This window comes from Mustelus asterias, chromosome 2 (genome assembly GCF_964213995.1).
Source record: "Mustelus asterias chromosome 2, sMusAst1.hap1.1, whole genome shotgun sequence".
NCBI lineage: Eukaryota > Metazoa > Chordata > Chondrichthyes > Carcharhiniformes > Triakidae > Mustelus > Mustelus asterias.
Genome location: NC_135802.1, coordinates 151,075,823 through 151,094,175, shown reverse-complemented (window position 1 = coordinate 151,094,175; position 18,353 = coordinate 151,075,823). Strand labels below are relative to the sequence as shown.

The 18,353-nt window shown below is 40.9% G+C and overlaps 1 protein-coding gene and 1 pseudogene across 2 annotated transcripts in view; both read left to right on the top strand.

Annotated features, from left to right (window-relative positions):
* Positions 1-18,353, top strand: part of exoc2 (exocyst complex component 2) — a 268,711-nt gene that overhangs the window by 78,419 nt on the left and 171,939 nt on the right. For both annotated transcript variants that reach the window (XM_078198474.1, XM_078198482.1), the window contains exon 5: positions 15,757-15,870. In XM_078198474.1, the coding sequence (XP_078054600.1) occupies positions 15,757-15,870 (114 nt within the window). The remainder of the gene's footprint in view (positions 1-15,756; positions 15,871-18,353) is intronic.
* Positions 3,167-3,354, top strand: LOC144481967 (small nucleolar RNA U3; annotated as a pseudogene).

The window sequence follows — 18,353 nt, the reverse complement described above, 5'->3', positions numbered from 1 at the left end:
ATCTAATAAAATAAGTATAAAGAATGTTCTGTCCTGAAGGGGCTGGAAGCAGAGCACAATACTAAAACATGAATTGTCTGTCTTCCCACGTGGTATTTTAGGATTTAATTTAACAACCTGTGGTGCCTTTTTTAATAAATTAAAAGAAAGCAGTCAATGTTAGCTTTTACCCTGCCATTTTCTGAAACATTATTTACTGACATTTGAAAGTTTGAGCACTTCCAAGTTTTTTTTTGTTTTTATGTTTCAGAATACTTCCCTCAATTAAATGCTATCTGTCCTGAATCCTCCCTCACCTCCGCACCCCCCTCGCCCCCTTCCACTTCCATACGAACATGAGAAATAGGAGGCCTTTCAAGCTCACTACGCCGTTCAATAAGACCATGACTGATCTGTTTATGTTTCAAATTCCACCTTTCCACCTACTCCTGATAACCTTAGATTCTGGTTCAGCAAGGGAGTCCATCTACCTCTGCCTTTAAAAAAAAATTCAATGATCCCGTCTCTGAGGCAGAGAGTTCCAAAATTGCACAACCCTCTGAAAGAAAAATATTCTCGTCATCTATGTCCTAAAGAGCAACCCCTAATTTTAAAACACTGCCCCCTATTTCTAGATTTGCCCACAAGAGGAAACGTCCTTTCCATGTTCACCTTGTCATGACCGTTCAGGGTGTTGTATACTTCAATCAAGTCACCACTCTGTTCTATGCTCCAGATTCTACATTCAGATCGTCTGAATCATTCCTTTCCCCACTGTTATATGAATCTATCTAAAATGTGTGCTTCACATAAATGATTGCCAGTCACCATTGAAAGTAATACAAATTCAAGTATATCAAGTCAGATTAGGCAGACCTAATGCGATCTCATCTCTATTACTGGAATATGGCAGATAAGGAGCAGAAATTACTCTCAGAATAGAAGCAAAAAATGCCTAACAACACTGTTTCAAAACCCTACCTCCTAATATTTGTGGGTGGCACGGTAGCACAGTGGTTAGCACTGCTGCTTCCCAGCTCCAGGGACCTGGGTTCAATTCCCGGCTTGGGTCACTGTCTGTGTGGAGTTTGCACATTCTCCTCGTGTCTGCGTGGGTTTCCTCCGGGTGCTCCGGTTTCCTCCCACAGTCCAAAGATGTGCGGGTCAGGTTGATTGGCCATGCTAAAATTTCCCTTAGTGTCCTGAGATGTGTAGGTTAGAGGGATTAGTTGGTAAATATATGTGGGTAGGGCCTGGGTGGGATTATGGTCGGTGCAGACTCGATGGGCCGAAGGGCCTCTTTCTATACTGTAGGGTTTCTATGATTCTACGATAATATTAACTGAATGATTAAATTTGAATCCTGATAAACAAACAACTGGGTAGCTGAAGAATGTTGTGTTTCAGTCGAGGATATAGGTTGAAATACCTTTATCTGTAAATCCAAAAACTGAACACATCCAAAAAATGCACTTTCTTTGAAACTCAACAACCTTTAGCATGGGAAGTCTCTGACCCAAGTTGGCACAAATCTCATCGACTGCACCCGACCTTTAGTGCGGGAAATCTAGTTGTTTCACTCTTTACCTTGCGAACCCTCTCCGACAAGCAGAATCACAGATGGTGCCATGGGTGGGAGTTTATTACAGGTATCCTGTATTTAATGTTCTGGCCATTTTGTCAACTTTAAACTATAGTTAACCTTGGCTTCAGCCATTGGAATGCGAGTAGGCAAAACAAAATCTGAAATCCAAAATGCTGTCGACTCCGAGAGTTTCAAATAAGGTATACTCAATGAAGGATCTGAGACCTGTACTGCAAATTTGCAGATATACATAGACCACTTACAAACCTTTGTATGCCGATTTAACCATTCAACTGCTGTCCAACAAAGATGGACTAATGCTAGTATAGAGTGCTGCTTCATAACTAATAATTGTCTGTGCTGGTGCTATCCAGGCTATTGACTGTACCGAATTACTTATCACAATTACAAAACAGCAGGAGGATCTTGGCAGTGAATCGTACAAGAACATTTAATAGGGCATGTCTATTTAAATTTCTACTTGAAAGCCAGGAGATAAGTAATGATGGGTAAAAATATTCATAGTTTAAAAGAAATCACGCCAGGTTTTAAAACTGTCTGAATAACTATGTATTAACTCCATACATGACAACTGTGTATATCTATTTTTAGGGGTGAATTTACAAACAAAAGCTTAATTTATTAAATCACCAAGAACAACATGTATTGGTACCTCTTGCACCAAAATACAGATTTAAAAAAAATCCATAATAGCTCGACAAATATGTTTTGTCAGGGGGCAACATTTTGTTAACTCGCACTATTTCTAATGATTTATGTTTTTAACTTGTTCACCATGTCAGCAAATGTAATACATTGGCGGTATCAGTAGTAGAAATTTTCTAACATTAACATCAGCAACAGTTGCAAACCAACCAAAGTAGAAACCTTTTGTAATTGGAATGTACAAGAAAAGATTGTTTCTTTACTAAAATTGCTGTTACACCATCTAACCCCTTTGAATACAGTGGTCATTTATTTGCATTTTAGTTATGACAGACAATAATCCACAAGTCAATAATTGCTCTTTGCTCAGTATGTATGAATATTATGCAAGTTTTAGTTTCCCAAATGTTTTGGTCGCTGTTACAGCAAATGTATTGTGAAAATCTGGCTGACAAATGACAGATCTGTGTCTCTAGTATGAGACATCAGTCTCCTGACATACTCAGCACAACATGACAAAACTAGACATGTCGCCACAGTAATCACATATGCCAAGCAATTGCATCAGATAATGGATTGCATGACCAATAAAAACTACAGTTAAAACAAGCACACAAGTGCAAACCACCCACAATAGCTAGAACAGAAAAAAAACTAACAGTAAACTTTAACATAAAGTTAACAGAAAAATCCTCTTGCATGTTCTCATACCATCCTTAACAGTATCTCAATACATGGTCATTGATTCAGAATACGGTAATGTCATCACAGGGTGAATTAACTCATGACTTTTAAGTAATGGTTTATTTTGATACTGAATGCAGTTTACGTCTTTGAGAAAGTTCCTTTTGGTTTGTTTAGGAATATCTAGATCTAAAATGGGGGAAGTAAAGCTTTGAAATGTAATAAGATTTATACAATCTGTGGCAATAAATTTGGAAATGATTATTTCTAGAGTCGGTTTCTAGAGAAATGTTTTTAAAGTGTTTGGTCTCACCAGTCAGGATTTACAGTGTCCTCTTCTCAGCAGGAAGCAGGCACTAAATGCTGCTTTTGGTAGCTGTACTCTTGCCATTGAGTATTCCTTCTCTCTTGTGGAGAGCTAGAAAAAGAGGGCAAGTGACAGTGTCTAGCTAAATTTAAATTGACGTAGTACCTTTCATGCCTGACAACAGTGGCAATCCAGTACTGCAAAGATTAATACTAGGATAGATACATCTAAAAGTCTGGATCAAAATCCAGAAATTTGAGAGAACACTTATTTTTATGGATCTGGTAAACTTGCTTTCTCATGCCATCTATCTTTCATTATCACTGATCAAATCCATGCACAGTTAAATACAGAAATCTAGAAGTTGCTATCAACAATTTCCTGCTCCTCCAAAGGTTTTGCTGTTGAAGATCCCAACAGACCGGGTAGGCACGGTGGCACAGTGATTAGCACTGCTGCCTCACATCACCAGGGACCCGGGTTCGATTCTTAGCTTGGGTCACTGCCTGTGTGAAGTTTGCATGTTCTCCCCCTTGTCTGCGAGTGTTTCCTCTGGGTGCTCCGGTTTCCTCCCACAGTCCAAAGATGTGCGAGTTAGGTGAACCCTGTAGGGTTCTATGATTCTATGAGACGGGGAACATTAGAAATCACTGAATTGACGAGAACTTCCCCATTTAATTTGTAATATTGCAGATTAGGTGAACTGGACATATGAAATTACCCCTTCTTGTCCCAAGAAGCGTAGGTTAGATAGGATTAGCCATGGTAAATGCGCGGGATTACAGGAATAGAGCACGAGAGAGGGCCTGTGAAAGATACTCTGTCAGAGATTTGGCACAGACTTGATGGGCCAAATGGCCTCTTCTGCACTGCAGGGATTCTATGATTTTGTTGAAAACCCCTGAAAAATGTACATCTTATTAATGAGGTGTAACTGAGATTTTATTGCTGTTTATACTTACAGCAACTGCTGAGAAACCTTTCCAACTGTAGGAAACTAAATTTATGTTTGTATAACGCCAAGTTCTTCCAATATGATAAATTCTGTGGTTTTTAATCTTAAACTTTAATAGATATATTTCAGCTTGTAATGTGTATGCTCCAATCTTTATTTTGCTCTCTGTATAATTTATAAAATGTGAGAGATAATCAGTGCATTTTATTTCCTGATTCACTATTTGTGAGAATTCTTTAATGATTTGCCTACTTGATGATATCACTGTTGCTGGATGCTTGGAGATTCCCTTGAGTTGTTGCAAGTTTCAAATTAATGTAGGGAGAGGTGAAAACCACAGAGCTGGTTGTATCTTTGTGGGCAGCTTTCTTTGAGGTCAGCATCCTGCTGACCACAAAATCTGAGCCATTGTGTCTATCGGTTGCTTTCATGTGTTGGTTTTCAATTGTGCTCCCTCTCTCTCCATCCCTCCCACTATCCTGTGCTGACTTGGTTCAGGATAATCTTGCTTCTGAGTTAGAAGGATATGGCTACAAAATATCGTAAGAAGTCTCACAACACCAGGTTAAAGTCCAACAGGTTTATTAGGTAGCACAAGCCGCAAGCTTCCGGAGCGCTGCCCCTTCATCAGGTGAGTGGGAGTTCTGTTCACAAACAGGGCATATAAAGACACAAACTCAATTTACAAAATAATGGTTGGAATGCGAGTCTTTACAGGTAATCAAGTCTTAAAGGTCAGACAATGTGAGTGGAGAGAGGGTTAAGCACAGGTTAAAGAGATGTGTATTGTCTCCAGCCAGGACAGTTAGTGAGATTCTGCAAGCCCAGGCAAGTCGTGGGGGTTACAGATAGTGTGATATGAACTCAAGATCCCGGTTGAGGCCATCCTCATGTGTGCGGAACTTGGCTATCAGTCTCTGCTCAGCGACTCTGTGGTGTCGTGAAGGCCGCCTTGGAGAACGCTTACCCGAAGAAGTGGCCGAATGCTCGTGACCACTGAAGTGTTCCCCAACAGGAAGAGAACATTCTTGCCTGATGATGGTCGAGCGGTGTTCATTCATCCGTTGTCGTAGCATCTGCATGGTCTCCCCAGTATACCATGCCTCGGGTACATTGTCATTGTCTGTACCTTTAAGACTTGATTACCTGTAAAGACTCTCTTTCCAACCATTATTTTGTAAATTGAGTTTGTGTCTTTATATTGCCCTGTTTGTGAACAGAACTCCCCAATGAAGGGGCAGCGCTCCGAAAGCTGATGGCTTGTGCTACCAAATAAACCTGTTGGACTTTAACCTGGTGTTGTGAGACTTCTTACTGTGTTTACCCCAGTCCAATGCCGGCATCTCCAAATTATAAAATATTGGCCAATTCATCAGCAAAGTCTGGAGGTTCCAACTTTTAGAGGAGACATTAAACCTCGGCTCTATTTGTCCCTTCAGGTGATCATTTACATCATGTCACTGTTCAAAGATTAATGGCCTATTTTCTGTTGTCATGCGTGATAGTTATTCCTCAACCAGCAGCTTTGAAAATATGCATCACAATATCTGTTCACTGTCCTTCCAGATCATTTTTCTCATTGCTGCTAAATAATTGCAGTATTGCACTCGCACAGTCCAAAGATGTGCGGGTTAGGTGGATTGGCCATATTAAATTGCCCCTTAGTGTTAGGGGAATTAGCTAGGGTAAATGTATGGAGTTATGGGGATAGGGCATAGGTGGGATTGTGGTCGGGGCAGCCTTGATAGGCTGAATGGCGTCCTTCTGCACTGTAGGGGTTCTATGATTCTATTTGTGGGACTTTGCTGTGATAAAATGAGGCTAACAATACCAAAGATGATCCTTGGAAATGTTACAGGTACATTGGGCGGAGGTGCACGGCAAGATTAGAGGAGTAAATGAGGATAAATAAAGCAACATGGTTAGGAGATCGTATGGAGGTGAAGTGTAACCAAACAACTGGGATAAAATTTCAGAGAACCGAGGCGGGCCTTTTAACCAGACTGCTTCAACACGTAACCGTCCTTGTGGTTGCCTCCAGATGCTTCTGGGGCAGCGGGTCCAACACTATCCTGCCTGTGCCTCTTCGGAGTGAGAATAGAGGGGGACTTTATACGGAAGCAGGTCCAACTCGAGCTCCCCACCTTGGTAGCGCAAATCTGGCCCAATGGCTTTGGTCTTCCCAATAACTAATTGCAGGAAATTTCTGTTTGTCGAAGACTGAATGTTATACCAGCAGAGACAACAGAGAAGGTCAAGGTAGAGCTGATGCTGTTAGGTACATATAGAAGCTGATGTTTGTAAATGATTTTGGTGAGGAGGAGCATGTGGTTAGTAACAGGAAGGAGCCAAGAGGACATCTGTGGGGACACCAGATGTAATTGTGCAGTAATCCATTTCTGGTGATTCTCTGGCTCCAAACAGGTAGACAAGAATGTAGCCCAGCAAGTGTAGTCCCACCCAGTAGGGCAATGATGGGGAGATCTTCAGGAAGAATGGGTGTGATCAACTATGGGATAGAGTTGGACCTACCATCCCAGAAGCAGATTGGATGTGGCAACAGAGTGGCTGAGTGTTGAGATGGGTTGATTAAAAGATCAACTGAACTCTACCAGCACATAAGATAAAAGCAAAGTACTGCGGAGGCTGAAAAATCTGAAATGAAAACAGAAAATGCTGGAAAATCTCAGTAGGTCTGACAGCATCTGTGGAGAGAGAATAGAGCCAACGTTTCGAGTCAGGAGACTCTTCATCAGAGCTCAACAAGGTCTACCAGCCTTATGAATACTGTGGTAACTCACCACCTGACTCCCCAAAACCTATCCACTTTCCACAAGGCACTAGTCAGGGTTGAAATGGAAAATTCTCCACTTGCCTGGATGAGTGCAGCTCCAACAACACTCAAGAAGCTCAACAGCTTCCGGGACAAAGCAGCCAGCTTGACAGGCACCACATCCATCACCTTGAATGTTCATTCCCTGCACCACCAATGCACAGTGTACATCATCAACAAGATGCACTGCAACAATTTATCATGGCTTCGTCAACAGCGCTATCCAAACCCTTGACCTCTACCATGTAGAAAGGCGAGGGCAGCAGATGCATAGGAACACTACAACCTACATGTTACCCTCCTAGCACGATGCCACAGTGGTTCGCACTGTTGCCTCACAGCAGCAGGGACCCGGGTACAATTCCGGCCTCGTGACTATCTGTGTGTATTTTGAACGTTCTCCCCATGTCTGCATGGGTTTCCTCCGGGTGCTCCGGTTTCCTCCCACAGTCCAAAGATGCGCAGGTTAGGTTGATTGGCCAAGCTAAATTGCCCCTTAGTGTCAGGGGATTAGTAGGGTAAATATGTGGGGTTGTGGCGATAGAGCCTGGGTGGGATTGTTGCTGGTGCAGGCTCAATGGGCCGAATGGCCTCATTCTGCAGGGATCCCATTCCAAGCCACAGGCCACTCTGATTTGGAACTGTATCATTATTCTTTCACTGTCACAGGGTCAGTATTCTGGAACCCTTCCTACCAGTACTGTGGATGCACCGACATTACATGGACTGCAGCGGTTCAAGAAGAGGACTCAACACCACTTTCTTGTGGGTGATTAGGGATGGGCAATAAATGGTGGCCTAGCTAGTGACATCCTGTGAAAGAATAAAAATAAACTTTGTCCTAGGCTTTTGGAACATTTTAGGCCCTCAATCCTTCACCACTCACTCTTCATGCCATCTCCATGTCCCATACCAACTCATACTCCTCACACCTCCCATGCCCAGCGTGACTCTTTCATGCCCAAAAGCAGAAGACTCTTATCAAAGGATTATGTGAGTGAGCTTGTTTACACACATGCAGAGAAGTGTTGACTTTGCTTGATTTGACATTTCTGAGGTTATAATTTATTGCTTTCTATTTCTTTTGTCAATGTCTGAATTTTTATTTGCACAAAGTTGGTGTTAAGTGCTGCTAGCTTTTCACTGATATTTTAATGGTCTATTTAACACTTCACTAGGGTTGTGGAAACACCAGTTTTCTTTCAGAAAATTACGAATGGGTGTTTATTTCTCAGCATTTCCACACATGTTTCTGTTACTATAAGATTCATTGGTTCTATATGTAGTTTACACTTGGAGGGACCAAGAGTTGGGATGGAGGGTATGAGGGGTGAGTGGAGAGCATAACTTGGCATGGGACCTATAAAGGGCCTTGTGGGTGGATTGGGGGGCATGGGGAAAACGTTTCAAAGTTACCTTTAAAAGCGTTCCAAGTCCAGACTCTCAGATCCATTAACCATGAGTCAGAGAGAAGCTGGCCCAACTCCATGAGAATTGCAGGAGGGAAGGGAGCGCGGTGTAGATGCTAACCCACAATGAAGTTAACCAAGTCCAGAGTGCAGGGTGTGGGCTCGCATCTTTATCCTATGCCAGTGAAAATGGGCGGTGCTGGGAAATTGGGCCGGGAGTCCTGGTATCAAGTTCTGCCGCCAAGTTTAGATGGTTCAGGAGTCCTTCCCATTCTGTGAAAATCCAGGCCATTATCTTCATTCTGGTTTCAAACTCCGCTGTCTAGTCAATGGCACCATTTTTTTTTTGTTACCTCTTGTCTGGATTGATCGAATGCACTCCTGGCCGGCCTGCTACATTCTATCCCCCTTTGAGGTCATTCGCAACTCTGCTGCCTGTGCCTAACTTTCATTAAATCCTGTTCACATTTCTTCCTTGTGCTGGGCGCCCAAGTGTGGCGACTAGGGGATTTTCACAATAACTTCATGTAAGCCTACTTATGACACTAATAAATAAACATTGACCTACATTGGCTCCTAGTTAAGCAGTGTCTCGATGAGAAATTTTTCACCCTCGTTTTCAAAACCCCCCCAGCCATATGTATCTATTTTTTCCATTCCCACAATCTTCTGCAATAGTAATTGCTCCACCAGTGGTGGTTGTAGCTTCAGTGTCTGGAGCCCTAAACACATTAAATATATCTTTAAAACTGCCTCTTTGACCAAGATTTGCTCTAATGTCTCCTTGTGTGGCTTGGCATCATATTTTGTTTTCTCCTATGAAGCACCTTGAGATGTTTTATTCTGCTAAAGGTGCTATGTAAATGCAAGTTGTTGTTGTTAGGTTACAATGCCATAAAGTAGTTCTGATGTTTTCCTCTGATGTGGGAACTTAAAAAGAGTACTTATCATGAGCACCAGTCAAATATTAAAATTACTTGTGTTGGAAGGTGACTTGGCAACTTACAAAGGACTTTATCAGATCTTTTCCTTTCAAAACAAATTCCTCTGTCATTGCACTGCAGAGCGTAACGTGTTTCCCCATGTACTTAGAGTGCTGCTTTCCCCTCTGCTCGTTAGTATTTTGCCATTTTTCTGACTAAATTCGCTAAATGTTGCATGCCATTGAACACACTTTGTAAAGTAAAACAGATGATGATTGTTTATTGTGCTGGTGGTCACACAAAGCCTCTTTCCAACCAAAAGCAATCATATTCTCTCACGACGACGTTGTCAGTTTCACTGGAAATTGTAGTTCATGAACTTCAAAGATCACGGCATGACATTGATTGCAGTTAATGCATTTAAAAGTTAGTAACTCTCAAATTCGCTTTACACTGCTGCATAGAACATGGACTGAAGAAAGTAGCTTGGAGGTTGATTTTTTTTTTGCCAGTATTTCTGGCACTTCATTAGTAAAGTGGTCTTTTCAATTTAAAAAAATAAAAGAGAGACTTACATTTCATGTGTTATTCCAAGCTTACATTCACCTTCACGTTTTGTGAACCTTGTTCTGATGATGGTTATCTGAAATGTAATCTCAGGCTACTGCTAAACCAATTTTCTCCTTCACTTTCAAGATATTGTATGTTTTCATCCATAACATATTTCACTTTAGCTTTGCTATTGGCTGTATTATGTAACAATCGCACTTATTTTCTTTCCTTTTGTTTAAATACGCATCTTGCTAAAATTACAATGCAGAGTTAACCCTGGCAATCTCTTTTTCAATGGTACTGTTTTAAAAAAAAAAATATCATTATCTATGTTTTATATCATATGGAATTTTATATAGTAATATTTATTGTAAGGTTCTCGGTTGTGAAACCCAGTTGGGGTTGCAATTTTCCAACCGTTCATGCCAGCGGGATGGGAAAATCTCCGTCTTCAATGCAGCAGGAGCGTAGCGTGAGCAGGTGTTAAGATCGCACTCTATTTGTCAATGACCTTGTGAAAGTATAACCGTGTTATTTTCAAGAGTTGCATCAGTGAAAGTAGGGCTTTGCCGTTGCTTATCCTAAGGGAGGCTGTGTTAGCAGTAAATATACAGTGCATCTTCCTTTTGCGGTTAAAGATATATTGCAGATTGTAGTATATTGGTCTCCCTTTTTCTTTGTTGCTGTCATACGCCTTCATAATCATATATTCAGGGTGTCTACTTATGTAACAGACTGATAGAAAGCTCAGGCCTCGTTTGCCTGAGATCCAAGACAAAGGTGAGCAAAGTCAGAGACTCAGTCTATGTTGACAATGTTGTACTAACATTCCATACAAAGGGACAAATGGACAGACTTCCATCTGTAAAGAGTTTTGTTTGACAATTGGCATCAGGAAGACAAATGCTGTGGTCCAGGATGTTGCTGTACCTTCATCGATCAGCATTGATAATGTGATAGTTTCACATATCTCGGCTCCACAATCACCAGCAATCTGTCACTTGATGCTGAAATCAACACACAGATCACAAAAGCTGCAGCTATTACATCCAAGCTGGGTAAGAGAGTGCAGAACAACAGCAATCTGACTGAGAACGCTCAACTGTGAGTCTACCCAGTTTGCATCTTCAGTGCTCTTCTCCCATGGTGAGACCTGGACAATCTGTGGTTGGCAGGAGAAAAGGCTCAATGGTTTCCATCTTCACTGGCTCAGATGTGTCCTCAGCATTCTTTGGCAGGACAAGGTCACCAGCTCAAAGGTCTTGGAATGTGCCAATTCCATCAGATTGCACTTGTTCCTAAACCAGCGACGTCAGCATTGGCTCAGCCACATCCATCAAGTTGATGATGGCCATACACCCAAAATTGTTATGTATAGTGAACTGGTCACTGGGTCGTCACCTCCTGGGCATCCATACCTCCCTTACAAAGACACCTCCAAGCGAGATATGAAGATGACGGACATCGACATGGATAGCTGCAAGACAGTCACTGACTGCCTTGATTTCTCGAGGCTGACTATTTGGAAGGGCATTGGAAGAGCGAGCAAGTACGACAAGCTGAACTGGCTTCAGGCCCCAGAGAGAATAGAGGTCAGCAGATTGTGTCCCTTCTCAGCCCACTGTCCTCCTCTGCAGTACATGTGACAGAAGTTGCAATGCCAGGGTGGGGCTCCAGAGCCACAGCAGGTGATGCTTAACACAAAAGTTGACCACCATGGTGCAAGCCATTTTCTTGCGCGACAGAAGGCTGTGTGTGTATTGGTCGGTGTGCTATTCATATAAAATCCACCGCCCAGTGTACCAGAAATAATGTAAAATAAAGGTAATTGGTAGTCTTTATTTTCATTTTGAGACACTTTCATGTCTCCATGTACAATGTTCTTGCTCCAAGAAAAGCAAGATGTTATTAAGCTGCATTTATATCTTTTATAATTTCCGCCACTTAAACTGATCTATCTACTTAAGTACTGCTTTAGTTTGAATATTTTTTGCAGATTATAGCAGATCCACATGTCAGAATTTCATAAACAGATGCAGATTGCACAGACTAGTTTGTAGAGTTTTATATTGTGATGTTGGCATGTGATCTGCACAGATCAAATTTGTATACCAAAGTGGATTTCGACATATAAAATATGTCGGGTCCCATCAAGTATGGTCTCCGTCTCCTGCAACATTTTTGATGCAGCATTTCATCATCTTCTGTTTGTTATTCCATTATATTGGCGAAACAAATTTGATATCTCACTGCCACCTTGTGGTGGATACTGTATGCAGTATTTCAACTTAAGGCTTGTGTGACTTGAATGTTGGCCCGATTTGAATTGCAGCATGCTTAAGTGATGAGCAAAGTGTTAGCATTTTTAATCCATTGAAACCTGCAATTTCAATCTTCGCCTTTTCAGCATTGTGAATTGGATTCAGAGTCAAACGGTCAACTTACAAAAAAAGATACGAGAGCAAATTAGTCTTGTACCTATTTTTCTTGTGCCTTTAAACGAGTGCGACCACTCGAACGATCCAAGTCTTGGGTGGTTAATTCCGTGCTGGAGAGAGTTTAACATGATGAAGTCAGAAATGAGGAATTGCATTTCCTTGCTACTTAAGTCCATTCTAGAGTCAAATGACAGTGGGTAATATAATGGAAAAAGTGAACTCCAAGTGAACCTACATTTGTGAAAGTTCCTGGCGCTTGTGTCTTGTGTCAAGTTGATCTTTGTGGGCTAGAACACGTTATTAATGCATACCACTCTAGCTATCATCACTTGTATAAATTCTGCATTTGGATAGCCTGCTTTCTTTTCCAGGTTTTTTTTGAAAAAATCTGTTGTAGGTCACAAAAAAAGCTCTAATATGTTGCCAGGGAGACGGTTTTAACCAAAACTAGAGTAATAGATGCTGTGAGTGAAATTGCAAAGCCGGCAGCTGTGCCAGAGCAAAAACTGGCTTCTGAAAGCTTGAGAACTCTCTTCTGGATCTTAAAGCTGAGCAAACTATCGAAATGGAAATGTTTTTGGAACATAATTCAAAGTGTTCACACATGCGTATATTGTACATAATATAAAAATCAAAAAATCTGTATTTTACAGAAAGGCCAAACACTGATCTTTTTAAATGATGAAAAGTTATGCTGGAGTGTTTGAGTAGCAGCTGTGTGCTTGCCTTCTGTGCTGTGCCGTATTGCCTTTGCATTATGATCCAGGCTTTTTTCCCCTTTCTATCTTTACGTGAATGCATTGAGTTCACTTAAATATTAGTCAGTGTTTTTTATAAAATGTCATGAATAGTGTTGGTGGGCTAGGGACAAATTGCATTTCACTTTTTTTTGTGTGTGCACGTGTGTGTCACATCCTCAGTCTATCAATATATACACTGTTGACCTGGACTTTGTCTTAGATTATGGATTAAATCGGACAGCAACTTTGGCCCTGCACATGCAGAGTGAAATGTGGAAATCAGGAGGTTGCTTACTGAGTTTGCATGCTCCCCCAAAAGCTGTACTGTAACACTCCTCCGCCAAGAGGCTTGTCATTCACGTTGGTAGATGGTTATGAATTTGCATGACGACCAGTAGCTACCCAGTGAATAAGGCGTGACATATTAGGGCTTGTCGGTTTAAGTCTGAATTAATTTTTAACACAATGGTAAGATGTTATTCTTGCAAAGCAACCTCTCTGGCATTGAAAGTTTACTTTAGCAAGTGTCGAGTCTCAAACCTGTAAGATCCTGAAGGGTATTGACAGGGTGGATGTGGAGAGGAACTAGGGACCATTTTAAAAAAATAAGGGATTCATCTAATACAGATGAGGAGAATTTCTCTCTGAGGATTGAAAGTCTCTGGAACTCTTCCTCAAAAGGCAGTGGAAGCACAGTCTTTGAATATTTAAAGGCAGAGCTAGATAGATTTTTGATTAACAAGGAGATGAAAGGTTATTGGGAAAATGCAGGAATGTGGGGTTGAAGTTACAAGCAGATCAACCATGATCTTATTGAATGACGGAGCAGGCTCGAGGAACTAAGTGGCCTACTCCTGCTCCTAGTTCAGATATTTGAAGAATGGAGCCAACAGAGAGCAGGATCCTGGAGGGGAGAGAAGCCTGGAGACACATCAAAAACCTGGAGCAAGTGGAGTCCAGAGAATGCAAGACTGGAAGCCTGGGTTCAACACGGAAAGAACACTATCCCGAGAGACTGGGAGCACAGAGGATGCTACATCCCGGAAAGAGCAGGAGACCAGCAAATTGGGAAGTGAGGATGTATGGAGGGATCTGGGTTTCCTTGTACACCAGTCAATGAAAGTGGAGAGACAGGTGCAGCAAACAATTAGAAAGGCAAGTGGTATGTTGGCCTTCATTGCAAGAGGATTTGGGTTTGGAAGGAGAGATGTCTTACTGCAGTTACACAGGGAGTCCACACCTGGAGCATTGCATGCAATTTTGGTCTCCCTACATAAGAAAGAATATACTTCCATAGTGAGGGTGCAGCAGAGTTTCACTAGGCTGATACCGGGGTTGGTGGGACTGTCCTATGAGGAGAGATTGCTTCGACCGGGCCTGTATTCACTAGAGTTTAGAAGGATGAGAGAAGACCTGATTGAAACATATACAGTTCTAATAGATTAGATGCAGGAAGGATGTTTTCCTTGATTATGGAATCTAGAAACAAGGGACAAAGTCTCAGAATATGAGGTAGACCATTTAGGACTGAGAAGAGAAAAGATTTCTTCACTCGGGGTAGTGAACCTGTGGAATTCTCTACCACAGAAGGCTGTAGAGACCAATTCACTGAATGTATTCAAGAAAGAGATTTTTTTTGTTTTTTAATGGCATTAAGGGATACGGGGAGAAAGTGGAAAAAGACATTGAGATTGAGGATCAGTCATGGTCACACTGAAACGAGGAGCCGACTCAAAGGGCCGAATGGCCTTCTAACAGTTTCTATGTTTTCTTAAGATTTCAATGATTTGATTTAATTTGAATTTTTTTTAACTTTCTTAACTTTCTTTACTTTTTTACTTTCTTTACTTGGTTCTATAGTGATAGTGGAGTCAGACACTTTAGGAACATTTAAGCGGTTATTGGATACGCACATGGAGCACACCAGGATGATAGGCAGTGGGATAGCTTGATCTTGGTTTCAGATAAAGCTCGGCACAACATCGTGGGCCGAAGGGCCTGTTCTGTGCTGTACTGTTCTATGTTAACATAATTTTATGTTGAATTAAATGTTCTAACTTTCCTAGTTTAGACTCTATATGTCACAGTAAGGATGCTTCAGTCTGATCGGTTAAGGGGACATGTCCTGTTTCGTTGGATTCCAGATCCCATATTTTGGCTCCCTAATTATTGAAAGCTCTCGTGCAAAAGGCCAGAGGTTGTGGGCAAGTGTAATAATGACCAGCCAGCACTGCTCACACATTGCTAACAGCAAAATCCAGACCCATATATTTAAATTGTTGCTTAAGGAATCTATTACAATTTAAACAGAAGGGAATTTAAGATGAACAGAATTCCAGGTATACTGTGCAAAGTGTAGTTGTCATAATTATCAAATTGCATTAATTTACTGTGAAATGCTTCAGTAGTGATTCTCTGTTCCTTAAAATTGCACAGAAGTTCTGTGACAGCTTCAGTTGAGAATTCTGTGAAAAATAACTACCTTCATCAAAGTCACTTCTTTACGATTGCAAGGCAAGTTTTGTAGGTGGTGAGACAATGTAACCTGTTGACTTAAATTGCTGATAAAATATAGTCTTTAAAAACTTGCTTGTTTTAAAAATACTGCAGCTTTGAATTTGCTCTATTGTATGTTTAACACGCCAACTAAGAATTTCTATGAATTTTTTAAAATTCCTTTTGCAGAGGCAGGATTCCTCAGAAGGACCTAGAAGGATTATTTCAGGGCATGAGTGGTGATTTCACCAGTGAAAAATTCTCCGCCACCTGGTACCTGATAGAAAATCATTCTGCCACAAGGTTAGTGACATTAAGTGTCCACGTGCTTGGTTTGAACCTCTGGTGTTGTCAAATTAGTCGCACTTCTTCAATTTCACTATTCAAAATACAGTTTTAAAAAAAACCTTCCATGCAAACGTACACTGTTTTCCTGAACCTTCCACCATTACTTCGGTAAAAAATTCCAGAGAGGGATGGGGACAGCAGTGGCGGCTACTCCTGGTTTACTGGTGGGATCCACCTGCGGCAACTCCTGAAGTAAACCTGTTGGATTTGTCAAAGTAAAGAAGTCTCACAACACCAGGTTAAAGTCCAACAGGTTTATTTGGTGGCACAAGCCACAAGCTTTCAGAGTGCTGCTCCTTCATCAGGTGATGAAGGAACAGCGCTCTGAAAGCTTGTGGCTTGTGCTACCAAATAAACCTGTTGGACTTTAACCTGGTGTTGTGAGACTTCTTACTGTGCCCACCCCAGTCCAACGCTGGCATCTCCACATCATGGATTTGTCAAAGCCAGCTTTTGGGAAGATCGGTAGTTTTTTTTGTCTCTCAAAGGCAGAAAGCATTGCCCTTGATAGCAGATAATGCAGCATAAAAGCTGCATACAAATGTGTTGTAGACATCGTCATTGGCAGCAGATTTCGAAAATGCATTTTCGGTGACTGAGGAATATATTTTTAAGCAGAGGCTACTCAGCATCAGGCAGGTTGAGCTTTTGTGCACCAGACATATATTTTCAATTTTGTGAAGGTTTTCCTGAAACTCTTAATGCTGAAAATTATAAAATAAACCTGAGAAATAGATGGAGCCAAATGAATGGTAGTGACTAAATGAGTTAATAATCAGCATTCTGCAATCCTTTTCATTAAAAATTAATTTTCATATTATTTGTGCGGAGGTTTTGAGGCGCCATGCATCACACAGACAAAAACCTCTGACGGACTGGTGTTATTGTTTTCTGGAGCACTGGAATCACCGTCATTTGTCATATCAGGAAAAACTCAGATGAACGTATTTCAGCATCACCTTGGTAACTGAATCAAGAGAAATACAACGCAAGTAACAGAATCAAAGGAAATAATCCTACTTTATTTAATAAAGAACGAGAACAAAGTACAAATCGCTAAATAAATATTAGAAGGAATGTATCAGCAAGTCCGTTTCTCCCCCACAGAAAGTTCAGACAGGTAATCGGGAAGCTGGAACTGCCATTTGCCGCATCTCAATCTTTGTAATTTGTCCCAGTCTCTCTGAAAATAGTCTGACCCCTTTCTATTTAATAACTGGCTGCAGAGTTTGATACCATAAGCAAATTTTAAAAACTGCCATGTGCATCCTGTTCCATTTCTTGCTAATCTTTTAAATAACAGGGTTTCCAAAATAGAATTCTGTAGCAATCCTTTGGTTCCTTTTTCCGAGGCTGAGCGTTTTCCATTTATTCCCTTCCTCTTATGTTGCCAGTCCATCTTTACAACTTGTCAACTGTTCAACATCCCCTAAGCCTCCTTACTAACCTAACGTGAAGAATTGAGTCAAACCCATTTGAAAATCCTAAGTAAACTATATTTAGTGGATTATCTTGTCCACCGGCATCTTGTCACCTTCAAAGAACGCCATTTGGTTTATGAAGCATTATCTCTACTGAACTCTCGACTACTTAACACTGCCAAACATCTTTCCCACTATCGGCGTTCTTTAAGCTACATCTCCTAACCTACAATCCTCGAATAGTTATGGAGCTCTGGAAAAATAATTATTTCTGTTCATACAATTTGTTTTCTTAAATTCTGACTACCACATTGATTCACTCACCATTGTTGGATCTGAAGCTGAGTGCAAGTTGCTTATTTTTTAAAATTATTTTTTGGTATAAAGGTGCTTTTGCTGTCCTCAAAGGATTAATTAACCTATTTTGACTTGGTTTGAAAGTTCTAGCTGTTTGTGAAATATGAAATTTATTGCTTTTGTACCATGGGAGGCTTACTTAATAATTGAAAAACAAAATATATTTTTAAGTTTTTCTGTTTTTAAGTTCCGTAATTGCTTATGTGTAATTAATAAACAGTTTTTGTAGCTTGCGTAATTTCACTCGCTTCGATAGGACCACCTGCTGACTACCAAATCTTTTTGTCTTCTATTGTATTTGAGCCTTTCTTCTTCATTCCCATATACACATTTCTCTGAAAACGTGTATATGTTAGATGCAGCCTTCTGTGGACACTGCTTCCACAAGTGAGCTCTGCAAACTAAATATTGCATTGCACTTAAATTATGGATGGATCCCAGGTATTGATTACAGAGGAAAATATTTGTGGGTTAAACTCCCAGAGAAATCTTCCTCACCGAGGAATAAAATTCATCTCTGTATGATGTCTATAGGCCCCCAAATAATAACTTTGAGGTGGTTCGGGCTATATACAAGTAAATAATAGATGCGTGCAAAAACGGAACAGCAATAATCATGGGGGATTTTAACCTGCATATTGATTGGTTGACTCAAGTCGG